General features: G+C 39.5%; 2 protein-coding genes across 2 annotated transcripts in view; one reads left to right on the top strand and one right to left on the bottom strand.

The window, feature by feature from the left end:
- The window catches only part of sntb1 (syntrophin, basic 1), a 38,479-nt gene extending 34,206 nt beyond the window's left edge, over positions 1 to 4,273 (top strand). Inside the window, exon 8 of the mRNA XM_084943404.1 lies at positions 1,333 to 4,273. Within this exon, the coding sequence (XP_084799530.1) occupies positions 1,333 to 1,425 (93 nt within the window). The 3' untranslated portion in view covers positions 1,426 to 4,273. The remainder of the gene's footprint in view (positions 1 to 1,332) is intronic.
- Positions 4,274 to 14,149: 9,876 nt separating this feature from the next.
- The window catches only part of mtbp (MDM2 binding protein), a 36,868-nt gene continuing 25,415 nt past the window's right edge, over positions 14,150 to 25,602 (bottom strand). The window contains exons 15-24 of the mRNA XM_084943704.1: positions 23,370 to 23,463; positions 23,118 to 23,276; positions 22,532 to 22,627; positions 22,165 to 22,428; positions 21,895 to 22,052; positions 20,542 to 20,654; positions 19,214 to 19,327; positions 17,855 to 17,920; positions 17,723 to 17,778; positions 14,150 to 17,542 (exon numbers count right to left, since the gene is read on the bottom strand). Coding sequence (XP_084799830.1) covers positions 17,740 to 17,778; positions 17,855 to 17,920; positions 19,214 to 19,327; positions 20,542 to 20,654; positions 21,895 to 22,052; positions 22,165 to 22,428; positions 22,532 to 22,627; positions 23,118 to 23,276; positions 23,370 to 23,463 — 1,103 coding nt within the window. The 3' untranslated portion in view covers positions 14,150 to 17,542; positions 17,723 to 17,739. The remainder of the gene's footprint in view (positions 17,543 to 17,722; positions 17,779 to 17,854; positions 17,921 to 19,213; positions 19,328 to 20,541; positions 20,655 to 21,894; positions 22,053 to 22,164; positions 22,429 to 22,531; positions 22,628 to 23,117; positions 23,277 to 23,369; positions 23,464 to 25,602) is intronic.

Below are 25,602 nucleotides of genomic sequence, written 5' to 3'. Positions count from 1 at the left end.
TCCCCAACCTTTTTTGCGCCACGGACCTGTTTGTGCCCGACAATATTTTCACGGACCGGCCTTTAAGGTGTCGCGGATAAATACAACAAAATAAAACTAGTACCGGTACCGAAAAAAAGAAGATTTATTCATAACACACGTGAAAAGACCCAGGAAAACAGAGTTAACGAAAAAAAACGATAACAAAATAACGATAAAAAACGATAAAAACCCTGAAAACCATACATTTCACACCCGAGTCTCACTCTCGCGGCCCGGCACCAAATGACTCATGTACCGGTCCGTGGCCTGGGGGTTGGGGACCGCTGCTATAGAGTACCTTTCCCCAGCCCTTAAACAAAGTGTTTACCCAGAGCAACAACATTGCCTTTGCATCACTCATAAAGCCGTGTCATTTACTGTATGCTGGAAGAGAGAGTGATGGTGAAACAATATAGACTCCCCAGGCTTATGGGATTTAGAAATTGGAAACGGATGTTTATGTCAACGCCTCGATCTGCTGTGACAGTCCACATACAGCTCTGTGTAGAACTTCTGTCGGATACACTAGCGTTTGACTGCTCCGTTTAAGCTGATGGCAAATAAGCAAAGACTTTGGTGCTTTGAATCAAAACCCACTGCTGGCTACCTTAGCAGAAACAGCTTTAGTGTCTATAGTGTTTCTGAAATCCCAGCACAGCTATAGGCTTTATAAGAGGAATCCCAAGGCATTTGCGGATGTGGCTGATGGTTCATTAGCTCATCGTTTGAAAAAGGAGATAGCTAGGAGTCTTCTTTTTCCACACAGTATGTACTGTACTGTAAATTTAGCAGGATCTAAACTTGTCTAATTTTGTCACAGATGCACATACAGAAAGCGTGTAATATCAAGCCAAGCTTTATGGTCCAATCACAGTGTAGCTACATGTAGATCTGCTCTGGCTTCACTTGTTTCTGCAGTGTTACAGTTAACCACCTAAACAGTAGTTTTAGTGTGAATTTCTAGGTTAAATCTCCCCACTGACCTCAGGAACAGGATATGAGTCACGGTACCGGTGAAATCACCCACTGTTGATTCAGGCTATGAGAGAGCTTTGTTCATAGTGATGTGGTGTTTGCGTGCATACTTGTGTGTGCTTGGCACCAGCTAGGGCCGTCTAATACTTGCCACATGGAGAACCATTTGTGTGCAGTTAGTTTTGAGTATATTTCTTTTGGTTTTAAGTGCTTTGCAGATTCATTTTCTGTTCAGCTTTTTTTTTTTTTTTAATATATATAGATCATTATTTCTCATTTGTATCCCAGCTGTGTTTTTTAATTTTTAATCCTGTTGTTTTTCTTTTCCTTTTAAAGCAATTGGACCTCCACTCGTGTCCAAAGCCGATCGTCTTCATCCTCCACTCTTTCCTCTCTGCTAAGATCTCCCGCCTGGGTCTGGTAGCTTGATGGCGTCTCCAGAAAGGGACATGTAAACTTCTTTGAAAGCAGAACTCCACCTTGTCTGTCCGCCTATCTGCAGCCTGCATGCAGTAAAACCACCTCAAACTCCTTCAGTCGGAAACCCGAGCTGAGCGAATGTAGCCTCTATCTGGAAATCAAACTCTGTATGGAGTCTCCAACTCTATGTTTAAGAAAAAAAATTAAGAAAGAGATCAAAGTGAAAATGTGCTCTTAACAGACTCTCTGTAATGGCTGCATGGACTGAAATGTTGATTGAAGAAACACGGAGGAAAGTTCAGACTGGCCTAGATACAGAAGGATGACATAAGGACATATGGAAAGGAGAATATCGGGCATTGCTGTCACGTTCGGATTTGGAAGGATTGTCCACGTGTAGCAGGCCAGGGATGAATTCACTTTCCATTCAATCAAAATACCAGGCAAACTGCCTTCCATTTACCAATTAAATAATTTATTTACCATTAGCTCTGAAAGGACATTCTGAATTTCACTTGTCATTTTTCTTCCACAAACACTTGACACACTGTGGAAAAACTTTGCGCATTTGTCTTTATTAGCGTCCCCTGAGATGTCTCGCTAGCAGTGTCGGCATTCATCATCGGAGCTCGTCGCCACAGTCCGCGGCTCGGATTCCCACAGTGTGACAGCTCATTCAGATTCAAAATGTCGCTGTATTCTTTTAACACACCGCACACAATAAGCTGGTGGCCCAGTATTTGAGCTGACAGCGATCTGACAGTTAAATTAGCGTTACATGCATGGAGTTTTACGTTCAGGGCGTAGGGATGCGTTTGATTAAATTATCCCTGACAGAACTACAGCTAAATAAGACATGTAGAGTATTTTGGAAAATCTATTTTGAGCAGATAATTTAAAGCAGCAGTTTAATCTTTTAGGTAAATATGCTCGTTGATGCTCTTGCTGAGAGATGACTGCTATAAGCACTTGCGACCACTTTATTAGGAACTCCTAACGTATTTAAATCCAAAAGCTCTGCCAGAACTGTGACCTCTTATGAAGTCGCATTTTCAGTTTCTCTACCTTTTTGAGCCCTTCACGTGTGCCCGTGGGTTGGTACCTTTCAGTACAGTGCTGTCCAACGCACACCGTTGACCTCGCTCAGAAATACAAACTAAAAGTCAGAATGTGGAAACAGCATGACATATTAAACCCCAAAGATAATGTTTAATGCATGAATTTGCACCACTAACCACAGGTTTCTTACCATTAGCTAAATGTTTACTTTCTTCTGCCATCCTTTTCTTCATGTTAGTAACTCAGAAAGTAGGATACCATTATTTGAGCAGTTTTCTTGGATTTATGTGAGACATTTTTGCGTGAATTTTCTGAGTAGTATTCCAGCACAGCATGAACAGCTAGTCTGGCTCTGGCTTCCCCATTTAATCTTTCCTCTACTAGTAAGTTGATTTTGTTATCTTTGGACAGAGTGAGGCTAACTTGGTCGAAAAATAAAGACTTTGCCTGAAAACAGTTAATCTTAAACTTGCATAATAAAGTTTATTTGTAACCTATTCTGAGGGAAAAATATTTTTCCACAAAATGCCATTGGAGAAAATGTTACCAGTTGCTAAACGGACCTTGTGGTAAAAGGGATTTAGTCTAAAAAAAGACTGCAGCGAAGAACTCGACTAATAACAGCAAACTCTGTAAAACAATAACTTGATGTTTTCACACAATAAACACATGATGTGTTAATAAGTCAGCTCTAGAACCTTTGGACAGACCCAGTGTAGCCGTTTCCTCTTTTTATTCTAAGCTGCGGTCTGTGGCCTTATGTTTAAATGACTGAGTGAGCCTTCTCGTTTAAATCTTTTTAACAAACTGAGTCAGCATACCTCTCATCATTTCAAACAATCTCACTAAGAGTATCCAGTCCGATCAGACGTGATGATGCTGTTTTGCTCCTCTTGTCTTAATTCCAGGGCCGACAATTTCCCAACACACCTCTCTCTACATCACAAACTGCTTACAAACTGCAACCCGATCACGAAAATACCTGCCATGTATAATTCAAGTGATTCTCAGTATTTGTACTGAAACTTAAAGTTCGATGAAATATTGCCCCAAACTTCCTATCATGTATTATTTGTGAGAAAAACCAAAACAAGTTGGCTATCGTGGTCTTCAATTCTGCTTTAGTCCTGCAGCCGCCACGCAGCTCATTATTCTTTTAGATGTCATGCAGCAGATCAACTCTGTATGCCGCTCTGTCTCTGACAGGCTGGCTGCCGGCTCTTTTCTCGTGCCTTTAAACATCTGAAGAAAGTAAATAGTTGAATTATAAAAGAAGTGAATCAAAGATCACAGGGTGAGCATGAAATAGTGTGACTTCTATGATGGCTGTTAAAAGTGGTATTTTTGTGTTTGCGTTCTTTATATTATAAACACACTGAAATATTTCCAGTGGTCATTTACACACGCACACACGCACACACACACACACACACACACTGTGATTGTAATCCTACTACACTGTAGAAGAAATCTTTGTTGTACTGATAGTAAAAGAGACACTGTAACACCTCGATAATCCAGCACTTACTGATAATGCCAAACAGCGAGATGCTCTTTGACTAAAGGATGCGTTGATACGTAGAATACTCCGATGCCTTCGGCAGCTACTGTACTGTCACTCACAATGAAAAGCTTAGTTTTTAATTCAAACTGTGCACATAAATCATGTATTTAACAACAGTGACATGATGAGTTTGTTTTCATTGTCTTCCTTTGTGATTTACTCGTTGCTCATTAACACTGAGGACCAATCAACACTACTGCCATGTTAAAATGTAAATTAAATCTGTTGATAATATTGGCTTTCAGTTCATTTTTATTTATGATGTTATGATGGAGCACTCGAATTGTCTCTTCCTTCAGCTTCGGGCTCAAGCTGCCTGCTAAAACTCACGCTACCTGTAAATATTTTCTCTGCAGTGCAGCGAAAACCAAGTTTTACTTTAACAGAGAGTTGGGATGAATAGCAGCGTGCTAAATTACAGTGTATTAGTGGCAGATCAGCTTTACTTAGAAAGTGTTTTATTGGCTATTTCAGCAGATAGGATTCATGGAGCAGTTGAGTTGTGTGTTGCACTTAATGTGGCCATAACTCTTGACACTGTTTACTTGAATCCTAGGTGATGAGGTAGCATCCTTTCTCTCTTCCTCCTCCACACACACATGCAGCTGGACTGGCACGTCGTGTTTCCGTCGAGGCTGACGTGTTGTGACCTGAAACAAAGTAATAACTCTCAACATTGTTTACTAGCCGACATCCTTTGCCAGTAAATTTTCCCACCTCTCCAAAGCTCCTTGCGTTCCCCTTCTGTTCGAGCTGATATTGAGCTCAGAAGTCAGACTCTCAGCAGGACACCAAACGTCTGATAGTAACGGTTGCATCATATGAAAGAAAATCACTTCTCCACAGGTCATCTTTCCCACTGAGACACGCACAAGGCTGTGTTTGTGGTAAGCTTAATACCTGAAAACGCACACAAACGGACCGATGGTGTTTATGCTGAAATTTTGCGCACGCACCGAACCACAGAAACGTGAACGCTCGCGTGTGCCCAGCCTTCTCGCGGAGGGAGAGTGAGAGAATGGACCGTATTGAGTGAGGCTTTCAGCTTTTCATTTTAAGGGCTTGGCAAAGTGCCAAATCAATTAGCAATCAGTCATAAACTGTGTGTCTGTTTGTGTGTGAGAGCGGCCCAAAGTTGTGTTTTTGTACACACAGTGGATACCTCTCTCAGCAGCATGCAAACGCATTCCACTAAAGTTGTTTTTTTGTGTGTTTTTAATGCGTGTGTGGGTGGAGGGGGCGTGAAGGGGCTCTGAATGAATAGCTTTTCTCTTGGCTGAGCCTCTTGTTGCATTCCTCAACTGTGGCAGGTCCTCACAGGTCCTGGGTCGCTTATGCCTGCGTGTTTGCATGTATTTGCATTTGGCTGCATGCAAGAGTGTAAATCTGCTGTATGTTTTTGTGTGAGTTGGAATCAGAATTGCTGGAGGAACAGAACAGAGCATGTAGGATGAAGAAAAGAAGGCACGCAGAAGGCTAAAGTCAATAATCGACTTATACATTTATGAGGTGAAATGTCTGGATGGAAACTTAAACTTTTATACGGGTCCTTACTTTAGTAACATAAAAGAAGTAGAGTCTGGCTGAATGGCATGAAATGCTGAAAAGTCTTGGTCCAGAGGTACAGACTACAAATGGTGTGATCCAGACAGCAGAATACTTGAATAGCCAGTATGTTTCACTTCGATTCATGGGATAACCTGCAAGTGTGTGTGTGTGTGTGTGTGTGTGATGGACAGGGCCCTTTCTATCATACACACCCACTTACACATTCTCTAACTGAACAAACTCACCTAAAATATTTGATTCTTATTTAACAACTATAGTAAAAAAAAAAAAAAAAAGAAGAATAACCCAAGTTTGCAAGTGAAGGTACATTAAATCTGTCTTGTGGCTTCATGAATGTCACAGTGCAGTTTACACTTTGTTGCCTTTACTACAGCACGGGGCTCCAGACATTCAGTGCCCTTGAAACACTATGCATTTAAGTTGCAGATAAAGCTTGAAGGTAACCACGTTACATTATCACAACGTTAAGCTGATATGACAAATGTGTTTGCAAAGTAATCCTTGTTTACATTAACAGCATGCACAATGCAAAATTAGCATTCATTTAAAGTCATTCAAATGTCATTGTAATATTTTCTCTTTTTTAAAGGTACAGTCAGGCATCTTTTTAGTTTATTTCATAGAAAATTATAATGTTTTACTTAGAAATATACAGTCATTAGTGGGTAATTATGTCTTTCAACAGATTAATGTGTTCTCATAAACAAAAAAATGCAAAGTGAGCAGGTTTGTGGAAGCCACCAAGTCGTCCCATCGTCTTAAATACAGTGGTCGAGATGGAGATCGCTGGTCCACCTAATCATATTTTATGGATGTGGCCATACGCGGTACGCTTTTACATGCCGTGGCAAATTTTTATTTCTGAAATAAGGGACACACAAAAAAATTCTGTTGCTGAAAAATACGACACAAAGGAACCTGTAACCAGCCTGATGGTTGATAAGATATTCAAGTAGTTCTCTGGTCTATATTAATTTTATAGAAACAAGTGGTGATGATGGACTCCAAAACAGATGAAGAGTAGCCTTGTTGTCTACTTTGAAAACACTTTGTTACAAATTACAAGTAATTTTTTCCAGGTGTCCTATAAAACAGCTGGCAGGGCTGACTGTCGTTGCTACTATGTCTCTAGAAGCTCCCATAATAAGAGTCATCATGATTCAAAATTTCTAAAAGTTTAACAACTTAAAATTTTATGGAAAGTTTCTAATTGGTGATTGGTTTAGTGTTTGTGTGATGCTTCCCTTCAGGACTCAGTACTGGATTTCATTTGCAATCAAAACTTCAAACTATTTCTAAAAGTAAAGATAAAAATTACAACGTAGATTAAGACATAATGCCACCATAAAACTTACTTGTGAATCTTTATTTGTAGCACTTGTAATGCACCTCCTAAGTCTCTGTCCCGACTATCTCATATGCACTGGGCAGAAATCCTGAGTGCTCTAAAAAAAATGTCTGATTTCTCCATATTTTAGTCATGTTCTCTCTGCAGCAATAAGTACGTAATGATTCCAGGATTAAGCAGGTGTAAAGTGGCTTTAAAAGTGCCACTCAGTGTGTTTTCATGAAGGCTGGAGAATTGACTACAGTAGTATTTTACACATTTTTTGTAAGCTATTTGCAATAATGTCACAAAGGCCTGCAAAGGGGATGTATTGAACTGTTGAAGGTGATCCTCAAGTGCGACGTGAAGGATGGGATTGTGCTCAGTGGAATTCCAAATGCTTTCATTACCAAGAAGTACCTCAACAGGAGCTCCTATCTCGCATCCTGATGAGTGTGTGTGTGATGAGTTATTGAGTCCCTAAGGACATTACTGCTATGTACATTTGTCAGACTGCATTAGACAACAGTAATAGGGTCAAAATCACATCTGCTGGATGTTTATGTTTGTTTTTTTTTTAAACCATATGCTGTTAAAATGCCCCAAATTAGTTTCTATATTTCCTTTAAGCACAGCACTGATGGATCATAGGTTTGTTGTCTCCAGGTTTACAAAAAGTAGGAGTTGTAATGCCATATCCAGAAAAGTGAAACTGCATCCATGTCCTAGAGCCAGATCTGGGCTCAGCCTGCACAGTTTACACCAGCAACAATATTGTTTTGCTGCTCCTTAGATCCACGATCCACAGGGACAGACATCGGTACTGGGTGCTGTGTGACCTTGATGCCAGAAAAGGCAGGAACCTGGTCACAGATCAGTCATAGGAATGTTGTATTTTAATGACCATAAAGTGAACAGCAACCCTTCTCTAATCAAAATCCTGACAATATAAGTTTTATTTCTTCTTACTTTCCCTGCTGGCTTTTCGTGGCTTTAAAATATCTTTTTTCGGGCTAGTTTCCTACTAAAGTTATATCAGAACTGATAACTCAAGGACTCTGGAATCTGGTTACTGATGTGTTTTAAATGAGGCAGTGCAAGAATGGCTGTGAGACAAAACAACACTTTGTAGGCATTGCAAGAGAAGAAAAACTGGGTCATCTCCTCACCCTCTCCCTATTATTATCTGTAAATAGACAAGAGGAGGATGAGTAACCTTCTCAGCAACATGCACATCCTGTCCACAAACACAGGAAAGCACACCGTCTGTCAGCATGTTTCTGAGGTAATGCTGCTGTGACCCTCTCTCTTAAGGAGGGCTCTTCTTCAAGGTCTGCTGCTGCAAAAACATCCGCCTCCATGTAACCTATACACATGCACGCCCTCAACTCATGAAACTATGTACTCCCACCGACTGTACACAACCTTTCACTGTTTTTGGCAGCAAAGGAGAGACAATCCATCTACCCGCCCCCTTTCTCTCCAAGTTCAAATATGATACGCAGTGCAAAGTGCCAGTCTCTGGGAACGTGATGACAAACAAAAAAAGATGTGGGGTGATGAAGGGATGCATGTGAGTGAGACAAAGTAGTGTTTCAGGATGCCACAGCCAAGTGCCCCTGAATGCATGCAAACACACACACACATTGGACGCTCTGTGTTCTCCTCTGTACCATAAACCTGCACAGAAGCACAGGATAAGTGTGTACTTTGCTTTCTTGAGCACTCCAATGGATCCCAAAGGTACAGCACACTGTCACAAAAATAGAACCAACGGGGGGTTTGGTGCAGTGATAATCCCGTCTACTTCAAACTACACGTAAACATTGTGTTGTGTCATAATATCATTTTATTCCCAGTGGGCTACTTCAGCTGAACCTGTGCTTGTAACAAGATATCCTGTGGACAATCAGGGAACTCGATGATGCACGGGGTGCATGCAAAATCCATGCCAACGACCCAGAGGAGGCATGTCCAGCTCTATTTTGCTCATTTGTCAGTATTATAGTCAAAATGTGTATGTTAACAAGAGGAAGGGGTGCAGGCTCTATAAAAGATAGGGAGGGGGGGAGAAACCATTTGAGCTGAGGCACAGAGATAACACACATGTACACATGCAGGCGGAACATTAAAAAGCAAATCATTTAACTCTTTTTGTGATAAAGACAAGACCGAGTGCAGCAATAATGTAATTAAATCATGATGTGTAATGTAAGTGTTTTGTGTTACAGATACAGAGACTTTGGAGCTAGATATTTTCTTCAGGAGACGAATTTAAATAGTTCACGCATTCGGCTGGTGCACGTCAGCCGAATGCGTGAACTATTTGTTAATGGTTTTGCAATATAATTTTTTCCAGGCATAAACAAATAAAGCTTTAAAAAAAAAAACATTCATAAAGACTTTTTTCATTTAAAAAAACCCAGCATCCTACTCCAGCAGGACAATACACTTACAAAAAAAAAAAAGGGGGGGGAGAACCAAAGCACTGACTCAAAACAAGAGGACACTTTCAGAGGTTTTGTGGAGTCCATGCCCCAGTGGGTCAGGGCTTTTTTGTTAAAACACATCATTAGGGAGGCGACTTTGATGTTACCGCTTATTGATGTAAACTGATCACAGTGACAGACCAACAGCAGCAACAATCCCATTGAAATGTAACCAGAATATTCACAGTATAAAAACTACATTAAATATTTATAAATACACTTCTAGCTGTAGAATAATGGAGCCCTCAGCAATTCATAAAGTCAAAGACGGTCATTATTAAATTAAACCTCCTTGACCCTCCTCCCTTTTCTCACAATTTCAGCCTTGTTTTCCTTTTAACATAGTCTGTGACCTTTATTAATGATGACGATAATCCTGCTGCGATAGAAACTGAAAAACTGAGACATAAAACTTGTTTTATGTTTTTTTAAGCTTCGCCTGATAAAAGGTGGCTGATTGGTTTTAGTCTCAGCGAACATCAATCGGACTCTTCTGAAGGGCTCTTTCATTAGACCCATCAGTCAGACACCTACTTCTCATCTTGAATACAGAGCAGGTTTTAGTGATGTTTATCGAATGTCAAATAATTCCTATTCTAAAGAAGACGATTAAGCAAAAGAGATGTCTTTCAGCTTTTTCTTCCAGCTTGCTCCCTTGAGCTTCACCACAGGAGATCATCTGTTCCATCTAAGCTGATCCTCTGCATATCCTCCTTCACTACATCCATGAATCTTGCTCTTTCCTATCAGTACTGCACATGTCCAAACCATTTCAACATCTCTTACTTTTTTATCTTATCCATTCTGGTCACTTCCAGTGAAAATCGAAATACCATTATGTCTACAAACCATCATAGCAGGTCTCACTAACACCTTATAAACCTTCCCTTGCACTCTTGCTATTATCCTTCTGTCACAAATCAACTGACACTCATCTTCACCCGCCCCACCCTGCCTGCACTCTCTTCTTCACCTGTCTAGTGGACTGTCTGTAGGAAGAATGATGCCAGTAACTTAAACTTATGTACCCTCACTAACTCTACTCTTTGCATCCTCACTGTTACACAGTGTTGGGTAAGTTACTTTAAATTAGTAACTTAGTTACATTACTAGTTACTTCTATCAAAAGTAACTCAGTTACTTCAAGTTACTCGTTACTTTCAGAGTAACTAGTTACTAGGGAAAGTAACTTTGGTTTTACTCAGAATTCTCTTGTTAATGTGTTGCTTCCGTAACTGGATACCCAGCCAGACTGCCAGTCTTCTAGCTTGCTTACTTGCCACAAGTGCTCTGTGCCACCTACCAATAGAAAGGAAAAAATAATGTGCACACTTCCATGAGAGAAATCCCACGCCTGGACCGTCGTTGACCGCCGCATGATTCTAGCCTGCTTTTTACATCCAACACAAAAACTGCAGTCGTGGTGCTTTCGATTGTACTCAGAACTCGGAAATTCTGCCTTCTGAATAGGAAGATGCAGGTAACACCAGACTGCAGATGAGCTGCTTACAGGGCTGGACTGGGACAAAAAAAAAATCGTCCTGGGGAATTTGACTAGAGACCGGCCCACCATTATAGGAAAAATCATAAAGCCTTTGAATGAAAACAAACGCTGTTGTGACAGTGATGTACACTGTTCTGATGGTATATATGCATTAATCTATCAATCGTTTGTTGTAAGACTCAGATAATTATTTTTTTAAAAGCGAGACATTTTAAATGAGAATAAGAAAGAATAGTATTTCCTTGTGCCCCCCTCTCCCTGTTAATGCCCTACCTGCCCCCCTGGCAACACTTTGCTAGACCCGCCCCTGCACAGTTACCAGCTGTCAGCTACGTAAAAAAAGGATCCTGGTGTTATTTGTCTCTCAGAAACAGTTCATAACTTCCCTTCAACTCATTCATGTTAACTAAAAGGTAAACCTGTTTCTCCATCACAGCTCTGATGATTCAGTAAGGACATCTCCTGGTTTCATCTTCATGTTTCCCTCTCACCACATATCCAAACCGATATCATGACCAGCAGCTTTACAGCTGTGGCTCCAGCAAACATCAGCTGATAGTAGAAAGTAATATTAAATAAATTCTAACAACAGCTGATCAAGCTTAAACGTGCTGCTGTTGTTTAGCGCGACATCCGCTGGTTTCCTCTTTCTGGCGCAAAGTGGGCGACAAACAAACAAGAGAGAAAAGCCGATCAGCTGATCATTGATCAGTTTCATGATTGAAGTAGAAACAGGAGAGGGGGGGTGAGAGGATGAGAGAAGAAGAGGCAGCTATGCAGCAAAGACACAGAATAACTCCAACTTTGTGTCTTTTTCATTGTAGCTGAAGTCCGGGACAAACTGTTCCTTTTCACCTCAATACGAAACCCGTAATATTTTCTCTGAATACGAGACGATTCTGTTTTTTACGGGACAGTTGGCAACTCTAATAATTAACCGTATGAACAAAATAAAGTTCAACATCAGTAACACAGCACCCACCCAGCTGTATAGAAACTCCGTCATGCTAGCTAGCACGCAGTACGAAAAAGTCAGCATAACGAAAATAAACTTCCTGGTTTTGGCATAATAACTAGTTACCGTGCTCGTTACCACAATAATAACGTAGTTACTGTAACGCGTTACTTAATAACGCGTTAGTCCAAACACTGCTGTTACATACATGTATTGTGTCTTACTTCTACTGGCTTTCATTCCTCATCTCTCCAGAGCATACCTCTACCTCTCCAGGCTTTCTTTCACCTTCTCCCTCAGTGTTGCCAACTCCTCAGTAAGGAAAATCGCTATTGGCTGTCCTAAAAGTCGCTAAATGACGTCATCGCCTAATTTGCATAATTGGTCATGCTAATCTAATTGTAACCTATGTTGTTGGAGAGAGAAATAACATCGTGGAAGAGACATAAAGTGAGTAAAAAACGTCCTAAATGCATTTAGAGTTTATTTAGAACTACAAATTAAATTTCTTTTAGCAATTATTGTTTTTTTTTAATGTCACAATTCCAACCCTGCTCCTTTACCCGGGCTTGGACCGGCAAAAGTGACCCGAAATAGGCACTCTGGTGGAGTTACTTTGTGTGTGTGTGTTTATAAGTAGTTTTAAACCTTGTGATCCACAAAACAGCATAAGAGTAAAAGAGTAAAAGAAGAACTGACGCTGCTTGTTGAGAGTAAAAGCGATACGCGCTTTCACGTCTTTTTTTAGAGACTTTTTTTTTTTTTTTTTTGAAAAAAAGTCGCTAAGGGGTCTGAAAACTCGCTAAATATAGCGACAAAGTCGCTAAGTTGGCAACACTGTTCTCCCTACTCTCACTACAGGTCATAATGTCATCTACACACATCAGAGTCCACAGAGAATCTTGGCTGACCCCACCAGTCAACCTGTCCATCACCACTACAAATTAGAAGGGGCTCAGAGCCAATCCCAGATGTATTCCCACCACCATCTTGACCCACCTGTTACTCCTACCACTGTCTCCATGCATATACAGTACCACAGTTCCTCTCTTGGCACGTTATCATACGCTTTGTCTAGATCCACAAAGAGTGGATTGCAGCTCCTTCTGACCTTCTCTGTATTCTCCATCAACACTGTGAAATCAAACATCACATCTGTAGATTTCTCTTAGTATGAAACCGTACTGCTCTATCCTTAACCATACTAACCTACTGCACATCATCTCTAGCTCGATCTCTTTGCATAGTCAATCCATACAAGTTCTTCTCTCCTTCCTTAGTGTCCAGCCTCACATACAACTCACAACAAGCCTTTTCTGTTGCCTTTAGTGCCTCACTTTATTCCTGCCGACTATTTTCAACTCTCTGACTATCCCACTTTTTCTCTGCCAAGCGCATCCTTTAAAAATAGACGTCTTTCAGCCGTCTGTCATTTATAGCATTAAGATGTCTGGTCATTGTCGGTCTACTCCAGTACTGTTTTGGTACAGATTATGTCTGGCTGTGCAGAGTGGACACAATCAAGATTGTAATTTCAGCTAATGGCACCTCACTTTCATCAAGTCTCATAAAACATCTGGTGAAATGCATTTTTAAATTGCTGTTTTTACCAGGGAAATGAGCGCTGTCACACACTGATGCACCCATTTAAAATCAGCCACCTACTTCTACTGACACACAAACACTGTGACTGTCACTGTGGCCTTTTATGGTCTCTTCTTCACTAATTACTGCTCTATAAAATGTAAAAGTCAAGTCATGTCAGGTGGTTTCTCTTGCGACCCGTTTTCTTTCACATAACAGTTCAGTTACAGGTACAGAGAATCATTCCAAACAAATCCTTCTGTGGCAGTGTAGAAGTTTATAAAGTTCACCAGCTACTGTGCAACAGCACACTCGAAGCAGGACTCCAAAATTGGCAGCCATATTGATGTGCATCCAGTCATTTATTTGTGCCATTATTTTGAAGCATTATCTAAAATAACTACAGAGTTACCAGCCAAACCTGATTTAAAAAAAAAATAGAACTCGCACATAAATTTCAGTTTTCTGATTTTCTTAATGTCATCTCTCTTTCTTTTAATATCTCAGGTTTTTTAGCTGAGCCAAAAGGGTATTTGATGGAAAATGGCGTGTCAAAAACATTGTAAAGGAACTCACTCTTTCACCCTCCTAGCATTCAACAACCATGAAGCAACAGCTCAGTTTTTCTGGCTATGTGGTTTGGATATGCAGACCAAAACTTAAAATCATCTCCTATAAACCAAACTTGCATGCCAACGTAACCCTACCCAGAAACAAAACCACAGATCCAGTGCACTGTGTGTAATTTACAGTCACATTTTTTATTTTACGTTGAATTACTTTTTTCAAAGTACTTTATAGTATTTCAACATTAACTGGTTTCACATGATTTAAGACGGTAAATAGTAACCAAGTGCACTTCATTGGTCATCAGCAGGTGGGAACACTTTTGTAAAGGCAGACGTTTTGGCCATTTGCTGTTCTGGAGCATGTTTGTGCCACAAATTCCCAGGAGTGGCCATCCAAGCAAATTCATTCCAAGATCAAACAATTTAATGCTCAGAGAAACTGCAAAAAGCTCAAGAGCCACTCAAACACTAGAGGCCTCTGTTAGCATGGTAAATGTTAAAGTTCATGATGCCACAATTAGTGAAAGGCTGAACAAGTACGATTTGTTTGGAAGGGTTGCCAGAAGAAAGTGTTTGCTCTCTAAACAGAACAATGGAGCACAGCTTATGTTTGCAGAGTTGCATCTAACCACAAGACTTTTGGAAAAATGTCCTTGCAACAGACATGACCAAAAGGGAGATGTTCAGCCATGATGCACATTTTTACATGATGTAAAAAATAAATAACATATCATACCAACTGTCAGCATGGTGGTGGAGGGGTGATGGTTTGGGCTTGCTTTGCAGCCACAGGACCTGGGCACCTTGCAATCATTATAATATTGAAGAGTTCATGCCAGACCATTCAATGATTCATTCAATGATTCATTCAATGATGCGAAAGACAAAAGCAAGAATGAATCAAGTTGTTGCAATGGCCAGTCAAAGTCCAGACATCAACCTGACTGAAATGCTGCGGCGTGACCTTCAGCGAGCTGTGCATAAACAAATGCTTGCAAACCTCAATGAACTGTGAGCGATAAAAATTATTTCCTGTACAAGTTTATCAAGTTATTGCTGATAAAGGTGGGTCTACAAGCTACTGAATCACTGGAAAAAACATTTTTCACAGCAAGCTATGGTCACTTACACATTCATCACAGAATATTTTTTCACTTAAAAAAGCAAGGGAAGGTAAAGTCTTTTGTGCTGATTATATTGTTGAAAAGATGTATTATCATAGACTTGCCTATTAGGAAATTGGTGTAGGATGTTGGGTCAGATTTAGCTCATAATCTGCAACATTTCACTCGCACATTAACAGTGGAGGGCCGAAATAATTTATACTGCAGGTTATTTTAATATTACACAATTTAGAAACAAGCAGACCTCTCATCCCTCTTTTTTTATAAATCTGCTTCAGCCTATTTTTTCACATCTTTCTTCTTTACTTTCATTTTGAAGTTCCTGGAACAAGAACATCCCATGGCCATTAAAAATATTTATTTTATATGTTGCAACAACAGATGGCCAACTCATTTAATCTTTGCTGCACTCATTTAATGTTCCCACAGAACAAGCCTGTAAATCATTTATAGTCTCAAAATCAAAACCAAGACCACAGCATTACATTAGATTTTGTAGATATAATATCTGGCAGTGGAGTTTTTGCTTCAGAGAAATTCAGTTTCGTTTCTGTCCTCTTTGAAAAATATCTGACATCATCTTGTGGCATAAATATGTACAAGAGAACAGGTTTCGGTCTTCATACTGGGAGTTTAAGCCAAGCTTCCCTTATCACTTAATCCCAAGGACTAACGATAAGAGTCAGTATTTAGTGCCTCGTTCTCTGCACAGCTATAAAGTATTTTCCTTTTCTGGTCATTTTTCCTCCACACAGCTTGTGTGACGCAAATGTAGGAGGGATGGCGTAAACTGTTATCTTTTTTTTCTTGATCCATGCACAACTAGTACATGTAGATAATACAAATCTAGTTGATACTCGTAGTACTCATACATACTGATGGTCCCACACTCATTCTGTTCTCACAAACACATATCTATGCACAGCATATCTCACTGATATGAAACTCAGTGTATTGGTGTTGATAGGGTACCAGGTGGTGAAATAAGTGCTACTTGACTACATTTTTCTGCTGAATTATGGCAATGATAGCATTGTCTCAGGCTCGCCACTGTTTCTCACAGTACTGTCTGTTTAATCATTTTCAACCAGTCTTCCAGGCAGTGGACTGTGGGTCAGTTAAAACAAGAAAAATGAAAAAGAAATCCTGAAAAAGAAATCTTTAAAGGACTGCAAATAACTCATAAATCTGTAGCTTGTAGAACCACCTCCAGCAGCAATAGCTGGAAGTAACCACTTTCTGTATGACTTTATTGTACAGAAAGTGATTTTTCAGATAACTGTGGAAGAATTTTGAACAAAATGATCTTCTTTATATCGATAATTTAGTTCATTGAGGTTTGGATCATTGCGACACCTTGATTTTTCTCTTTCAGCCATTCTGTTATAACATTGTCCTGTTGCATGATCCCACCTGATATCGTGGTTGACTCAATAACTGCAAATCATGATGATTGGTACTGATATGCTATTTGCTTTTCACCAGAGTGCCTCTGAGTCCAAACAACTTGATCAAATTATTTCTGTAACAGTACATGAGCCTTCCACACCATATTTGGCCTAGCAGGAGTCTGCTTCTTGTGCACAGTAATAAAACAGTGTATAGTCATCTTGTTCCACCAGGTAAAGTAATACTCAGACAAAAATCATCACAGAAAAAGCTGTTTTGCATGTTAATTTGGGAATCAGAAACCTGCGGTCAGCTTCTCTTTGGGGGGAAAAAAAAGTAATTGTGGTACCAGTTTTGAAAAGCTGGCTGTGAGAAGTTTTCTTTATAAGGATGGTGAAATTGTAGCAGTATGTTCCTGATGTGTTTGAAATCAAACCAAACTACGACAAGCTGGACCGTCAGTTATAATTAGCAAAGCATATTTTGCTGCACTGCTGTTGGCTTTGTTTTCATCATCTGCACAACAGCTACCATCCAGAATGGGACATCATCATCATCTGTTTTTTTGGAAGACAACACCAACACTGCAAAGCTTATTGTATAGTTTTCACACAGACACAGTGTCTTTCCTGGGGGTTAAAGTGCTCCCACATGACGATCAAATGCATTTATTGTGATAAACAGGAAAATACAAAACAAAAACATCTGTACATTCATAAAGGCAAATTAACAACCTAACAACGACTGTAATTTAGAATAAAATAAGTAGTGGGGGTTAGAAAACTGCTACAGAGAAAAGACATCTTCATCCTGAAGCCAGCATCCAAAGCCCTTGGGGCTTCTCGGCAAATGCAGGAGGAGCAGAGTGTATGTGTATGTAGATATGAGTGTTTTTCTGTTCTTGGCTCTGGAGCAGCAGGAGTATATGAGGGTGGATGAGCACAAAACCAGGCACAAACAAAAGCTTAAAACGACAGGCTGCTATAGGGGATCCTGAAAAATGAAGGAAAACCAAATTAAATAAAGGATTAAGTTGATTAAAACAGACTTAATGTAACAATTAGAGAACCAATTTGGAAAGGCTTAGAAAGTCCAAATGTTGTCATGAATGTTTAAAAAAAAACAAAGACACCACAGAAAATTGACTTTTTCAGCCAAATTCCTCTAACCAACCTGATTTGTTATCATCTTTATTGTTTTGAGGTCTTCTCCAATACCCAATCAATGACCTGCAACAGAAAATGTGATTATAAATGTGTGACTTGAAAAACTAAACCAGAGAGACGCTAATGTTTGCAGCATTACCTGCTTAACATTGCTGCTTGCTGCCTTCCTCATCTCATCATGCAGACCCCGAGATGTCTTCAGATCCTGGGAACAAGCATCAACAAAGCTCAGTATCAGATAATTTCCAGCTGGTGGATTAAAAGCTGTATTTTTCTGAGTTCATAATACCATTAATTTTGACAAGATCTCCAACACCACTGGCTGAAATGTAGCCTCAAACCATGACAGAGCTGTAAACACTCACTTTTGGATCTCTCTCCTGACCTCCTCTGTACATATTTGTAGACGAATTGACCCAAAATGTCTAGTTTGGATTCTTCACTCCGTAAAACCTGTTGACACTGATTTTCAGTCCAGTTCTGGTGTGATTTGGAATACCTCAGCCTATTCTCCCTTTGTTATGAATGACTTTCTCGACAGGCAGCCTTCCACTGAGACCATTTCTGATGAGGCTTCAGTGAACAGTAGATGGATCAACTGAAGGGCCAGATGCATCTGTTAGGTCTTTGCTGGATTCGTTTCCTGTTTCTTAATGAGATATCTTGGAGAACCTGTTTTTAGATCTCTTCTTTTGTACTCTACTTGCTAAGTTTCCTCAGGTTTTTTAAAGGACAGTAAGACATGTCGAGATATGCCATATTTTCAGCCAATAGCTCTTTAGGAATCAGCTTGTTAGTGCAAAAATAATATTTTATGCCTGTCAAACTGTGCTCTCTTTGGCATTTTGCTCTTTTTTTAGATTCAAGTAAAGAAATGGGAACACATTACGTGTTTGTGAAATACAATTTAAAATTGATTCTTTGTCAAGTTTTCTGTTATATGCAGACAACACTTGTTCATCCATCAAGTCAGGGGATTTTCTTTGACGCTTGAATGATTCATAGGTCAGTGTGAAGTGGCTTAACAAACAAAAAACATTCCTCTGAAAATCATCAGAAAGCACTGGACTGAAAGGGAGTGAAAAAGCAGCCAAATGGCCAAAGAAAACCTTTGAAAGCCTGGAGAATTATTGCTTTAAGAAAAACTGGCAGCTCGAGACTTTTACACAGCACTGTAAACTTAGGTTCCCTGTAGTGTCTTAGAAAAAGGCAGAAAATCTTGAAATTAACATCGATTTATAGCTATTTAAGTAAAGGATCTGAGTACACTGTGAAACAAAAGCAGATGATTAAGAAACACAAGAAAGAACAAAGAAATTAAAAAGTGAGTAGTGGGGAAAAAGGCTTTTTTTAAAGGTTCCAGTTGCTGGCATAGTAAGAAGTATACAGAAGTATACAAAACAAAACACAAGTCCTGGAATCATAGAGTAATACAAATAATGAAAGTGTCAAACAAGAGCACAACACTGACTCTGAGAGGGCAGTAAAAAAGACAAACCTTGAGATAAAATTTCGAGATATCAAACAGTCTTTTGCTGCAAGCCTCAAAGCAATCATGCTCAGCAGTGATCCCATGGTGTTTGAGCGTTTTAGCTACTACCTCCTGCAACATCTGAGGACACAGACAAGACAAGATAGACACACTTTTGTATTAGTACAAGCAAAAACATTAAATCTAGTTCTGTTTATTCCCTAACCACCTAACGCAAGCCTGGTTCAGAGAAACTAAATTTAGCACAGCTCCCTTTTTAGAAAACCGAGGGATGTCAAAATGTCTCGACTTTGGGGGACGTCCTTACATGAAAACGCACGATTTTACATTCGCAGCATGGAGGAGCAAACATACAAATATTTCACCGCTAATGGCGACAGGATGAAAAAAAAAAAATGAAACAAACACATTCATGAAAGAAAGATCCTGTCTTTAATCTTATCACAACAACTGTTCTGAGTAAACACCATAAATTATTGTGAGAAATCATTGGTACCATTCAGTCTCACGAGAGGAGTAGAAAGACAGCTTTTAATCTCTGTCCTGAATAAACTGCTATCATTATTTTTCAATAGGACCAACTGTTCTTTCCTATGCTTGGGTTTGGATGATAAGTGTGTTTGCATAGTAATCAGAATTAGAACAAGTCAAGGTCAGATTGCTTGCTGTAGGTGGAACAAACTAAACTGGGAAGAGGTAGGTGTGCGTGTTCAATTATATATGTGCATGTGTCCATTAATGTCTTATGGTGTCTGCATGCTGCACATAGAAGTAAAAGATGAGAGAGAAAAATGTGGCTGTGTGTGTGTGAGAGAGAATGTAGGCAGCAGGTGATACGATAACAGTATTTTTGTTAAAGTGGTTCTGCCGCAACATTGTGATGCAGCCCACACATTCACAATGATTGCATGGAAAATATTACACATTTATCTTTGCTAGAGCTGCTGCACAGTTCTCCTCTGTAATAGAAAAACTCTCTCAGTTTGTCGTGTGTTTATCTGTCACCATCTGTGTAGGCCAGGTGGCAATTAGGCGAATTGGATATTTACTTAAGATTTTTGTACAAGTAAAAAAATGGGTTTATTGCTAAATGAGTCGATATTACAGGAAAATTGTGGCTTATTAAGGTAAGCTCTGCTCATTAAAACTTGGCAGCATACTTGAAATGCACAAACAACCGAGTCTATGGTTACATTTTCTGTCTGGGTTACATCATTTTTTTGTCATCATTATTAGCACAAATGCTTTAAGAAATATTCTGTTTAAAAAAATGTAAAAGTAAATATATTTTATTGTTTTATAAGAATAAAAATAAGATACACAAATGCTCTCACCCTGTTATGTTTCTGGGAGCGTGACTCTTTGGCAAGTTTGTCCTCGCTGTGTCCTTGATGCGTCTTCTGCTGTTGACATTTAGGTCTGTCAACACAAGCGAGAGTCGCCAAGCCTGGAAAGAAGTGCAAATAAGAGAAATTATTAAACAATAAGGCACTAAAGTCAACACAGTAAAAGTCATATAGTGAAAATAAAATAGAGGAAATAAGTCAATAACAAAGAACAACAGGTATAGGAACCTGTTGAACCAATATAGTTAACTTAAACTAAATGTTAAAAAAATTATTTAATTAACTGCAAAGAAAATTTGACTTATGAAAAAAAAATTAAAATTAATAAGCGATTTTGTGAACCTAAAGAAAATAAAAATATACAGGAAATATCCTTAGTTTTGGTATCTCTTAGTTTACTAAAACCTTTATTACAGCTTACCTGATGAGGCATTGATGGATGTGTTTATTAAAACCTTGGACGTCTACAACACTGTGAGTCAACTGCTTTTAAGAACCTCTGTGTTTTTATTGTATCACCTGTACTGATGTTCCTATATTTGGTCTCTGACGTATGCCCTCCGCATACTAATAAAACATAATAACTTAAATAATAATTACAAAAACTACAATTAACACAAACCATCAAAAACTACACTAAAACATAACATTTTCGAACAATAAAATCAAATGAAATAAAAACAAAACCAATTAGAAAATACAAAACTATAAAGTTAATGAAAGAAACAAGTATGCACATAGATAATAAAGATGAAGTGCTACCATACAGACAGTAAATAAACTGATTCTATTAATTTGCTAGAGCCCAACCACATTAACCCACCTTTACAGCTATGTGTAATTCCCACAATAACATTATCCAACAGTAACCAAAGCACAGGTTAGAAAAAAATTTAAACAGCCATGTAAGTTTGCTGGGCCAATAAGTCTTAGATAACATTAGATCTAAAAAGTTAAGATCTTTTACTGGTGTGGTCACTTTTAGCCGGATCTTCTTTCCATGAGCAAGAACAACACTGCTAATGTTAACATAAATGGACTGGTACTTATATAACACTTTTCAACTCAAAGTGTTTTCTTGTTAGTCTCCTTCATACAAGTGCTTTTTTGCTATGGCTAAGCATATTTAAACACATACTCCATACTCCATCAGGGGCAACTCAGGGTTCAGGATCCTGGCCAAGAAAACTGGGAAAAGCACGCAGGTTGGAGAAGCCAGAGATCGAACCACCGACCTTCCGATTAGTAGGCAACACTGAATGTTAATTTAACCAACTTATCTGATCTTAACACAGTCCCAAGTGTTCCTTCCCATGCGAGAGTCACTTTTTTTTGCTTTACCTGATGTCGGTCTTGTGGCTGAAGAGGAGGAACTGTTTACAGAGGAGGTGGACTGCGACCTGCTTGGTTGTCGTCGTAGAGACCTAATGGCAGGATGTGTCCCGCTGCTGCTGCTACTCTGAGAACAGAGGGAGTCACTGCTCTCGGACTTTGCCAGCCTGGATCAATCAGACAGATGGATAAAAACTCTTTAAAGCTCCTCGCCATCCATCCTTAATTTTATAATATCACCACGTAGCTGCAAACCAGGAGGGACATATATCATCATACCTCTTGTGAGGATAGCCTCCAACAATGTCTGCTTCCCAGGACCTGCGCTTGAGTCGTGCTACATCATTGTTCAGCAGAGTCTCGCCATCAGGCACGCTTCCTGGTTCTGACATTACAGCTGGTGAGGGAGCAGGGCTGAGGGCAAAGGGGAGGGCGCATGGTTCCTTGGAGCAGGTGGTTTGGGTCTCATACCGAATCAGACGAGATTGGAGCCGTACAAAGGCCTGGTCCCGATCTAAAGACCGCTGGTTATCCAGACAGAACCTACACAAAGAAAAAAAATTATTTATAAAAAGTAAATCTCATAAAAAGAAGCGTTCACAGTTTTAAAATAGCTGAACAGTCAATATACTTTAGAGAAACTTACTCTATGCCGTGATAATGGGAGGCTGAGGCTTTGCTGAAAGGCAGTTTGCTGACTCTCCTGGGAGAAAGGTCTTGTGACAACTGGAAGGCATTGTTACTGGAAAAACAAAGCAAAGAGCATGAATGCGAGGCATAGTCAGAAAGACAAAAAGAGCGATAAACTGTTATTTGTCTTGCTTCTCAATTTAATATCGTCTTCATTAAACCACATGAACAAGTCTGCCTCTCTACACACAGAGTTTGGTCTGACACAGCCTTTATTAACACTAACTCATTACTGCTCCACAATTTTTTGATTCAGCTCAATAATCTTCCTCCAAGGGTTGTAAGCTCACTGTAGAAGGTTAATGATTATAATCAAATCCTAATTATGGCTTCTTTTAGTGTGTGTCATGTAGATCCATCCCAGGAATAAATACATATAACTGGAGCAGATGCCAGGCTACAGTGCATGTATGTGTTTCAGCTGTAAATCTGAAAATCTGCCAAAGAAAAAAAAAACTATAGTGTGTTCATATTTATGAATTTAACAGCTTAGTGCAGTGAAACTGGTGAGGTGCTATTTGAAATCTGAAAAATTATCCCACCCTCTGTTAATGGCCAGCGGCTGTAGCTCCCCTGCAGGCAGACCATCAGACGTGAAGTGTTTCAGAAGTTCTTTGGCATCAAGTAAAGTAGAAGAGCCTCTCTGGCCATCTTTAGGACCCAGCAGACTGTCACTAGAGCCTGGACCTAACAGACCAAATCTAAGGCACAGTCAACAGAACATAATAAAATGAGAAGATCAGACATTTTAACAGTTCAGAGTGAGCCATATACAGAGATCCCATCCCTTATACCTTCTCTTCTGGCGTCTCTTCTGCAAGTTTTCCACATTGTGCAGGACACTTCTCTCAGGCCAGTCAGACGGCAGCTGAGAAATGATCTGAAAACCTAAAATGAACACAACAAGCCATCCTGTTTACATCAATTCAATTGAAAACATCCATCATTAGGGAGGCGTTTTAAGATTATTTTTAAGAGTGGTTTTATGGCACACAATAATGGACACAAAGGTACACTCTCCTCCTACTTTACCAGCAAGATTTGAATAGAGGTCAGCTGTTAGACTTGGAATCAGATGCTATAGAAGTGTTTGTCTCTGCTCAAACCAGAAGTGAGAGCACACAGTAGTAAGAAGCAGGCGTTATCCATCACTTTCAAATGTTGATGAATGAGCATTCACTGCTCCTAATAGAGAATAAAGTTGGCGTTGCAGGAAAAAAACAAATCAGTAACATTACACAGGCGTTTATACACTCACCGGCCACTTTATCAGGTATTAGGATGCTAGTATGGGGTTGGACTCCCTTTTGCTTTCAGAAATGCTTTAATTCTTCATGGCATAGATTCAACAAGGTGCTGGAAACATTCCTCACAGACCAGACAGTTACTGCAAGTTTATCAGCTACACATACATGATGCAAATGTTTGTGTTGGAAAATCAGAGCAGATCAGCAGTTTCAGAAATACTCAGACCAGCCTATCGGACACCAACTAATACCGCTTTCAAAGTCACTTAAATCACCTTTCCCCCTCATTCTGATGCTCAGTTTAAACGTCAGCAGTTTATCTTGACCTGTATGTTTTGTTTAGTGCATGACTGCAGTGAATTGCTGCCACTGATGTTTGCATTAACCTAATAAAGAGTATATTAGATGAACTAACTACATAACATAAGCGTTCTCCAAAATCATCATCTTTTACAACATTAATAATTAAACCTACAGTGCCCTTTGTCACTAAATACACAATGGACTGCACATGATAAGTAAACTTGCTAGTTAACACACTAAACTCTTGGCAGTTGGGTGTCGGAACAGATCAGTTCTGAGGATCCAAAATAAAAGCAGCTCAGCTTTTTTGTATACGGACAGGACTGCATGTTATATCAAGACGGACAGAAATGTGATACATGTGGATACAGCAGGTTCTCTGACGAGATACGGGTGTTTCATGCAAAGTGATAGCCTAAGTGTGTTGTATGTATAATCCTAAGCCTTGTGCTAGCACTTTGACAGCCCACACAAAGTCATTCACTCCTTTAGGCGATGTAGACACACAAACAGAGCAGATGTATCTAATGGATTGCAGGAAAAGACATTCCTATCCCCAAAAAATAAGGATCACAAGAAAAACAGAGTGATTTGCACTTAAGACTGTCTACACCACCACCATATCATCTCTTGTGATTCTGAACCTTCCTGGTTCCACTTAACAAAATTCAAGATTATGTCCAGGACCACTAAAGCAGGGGTGGGGGAACTCCTCAAGGGCCGGTGTCCAGGTTTTAAATGTGTCCTTGATCCAACACAGCTGATTTAAATGGCTAAATTACATCGTTAGCATGTCTTGAAGTACTCCAGAGGCCTGGTAATGAGCTAATCATTTGATTCAGGTGTGTTGAGCCAGGTGATATCTAAAACCTGCAGGACACAGTCCTTGAGGCCTAGAGTTCCCCAACCCGCACTAAAGTGAAATATATGGTAGAATATCAAATTCAGAAAATACACTTTAATATGAAGGCCATGCTGTTTTAATGAAGTAGTGGCAGTTCTGCTGCAAAGACGGTCTTCTATTGATATTTAGCCTAATGAGTTAATATACAATTATGGATAAATATAAAATCTAATAATACAAAGATGCTGTGCAGAGACAGTAAACATAATTCCAAAATAATATTGCTGCATTTATGACCTAAAAACTGCTTCACATGTGGCTCTATTAGCCCCACAGCTATATATTTAAAACCAGCGCTGTGCGCACGTAGCTGTAGCTGCAAGCTAGGATTTGCTTTATTGCTAACACTTTATTTGCAAATTATCAGCTTGTGTTATTTCCGAGAAATGTCGTCTTATAAAAACACATGTAGTGAATATTGATGATCTCTGAGGAACAGTTTGTGTCATTATAGCAAATGTTTGAACCAGCATCAGTGTTGTTCCTTGTACGAGTGTTAACACCGGCTCAGCAAACTCGAGCTATATTCATCACTGAAGCTGCATTCAAACAGAGAATTTCACATGAGGGGAT

This window comes from Perissodus microlepis, chromosome 11 (assembly GCF_051167445.1).
Source record: "Perissodus microlepis isolate ML-2025 ecotype Zambia chromosome 11, ASM5116744v1, whole genome shotgun sequence".
Lineage (NCBI taxonomy): Eukaryota > Metazoa > Chordata > Actinopteri > Cichliformes > Cichlidae > Perissodus > Perissodus microlepis.
Note: the sequence above shows the minus strand (reverse complement) of the source record. Positions and strands in the feature narration are given on the sequence as shown.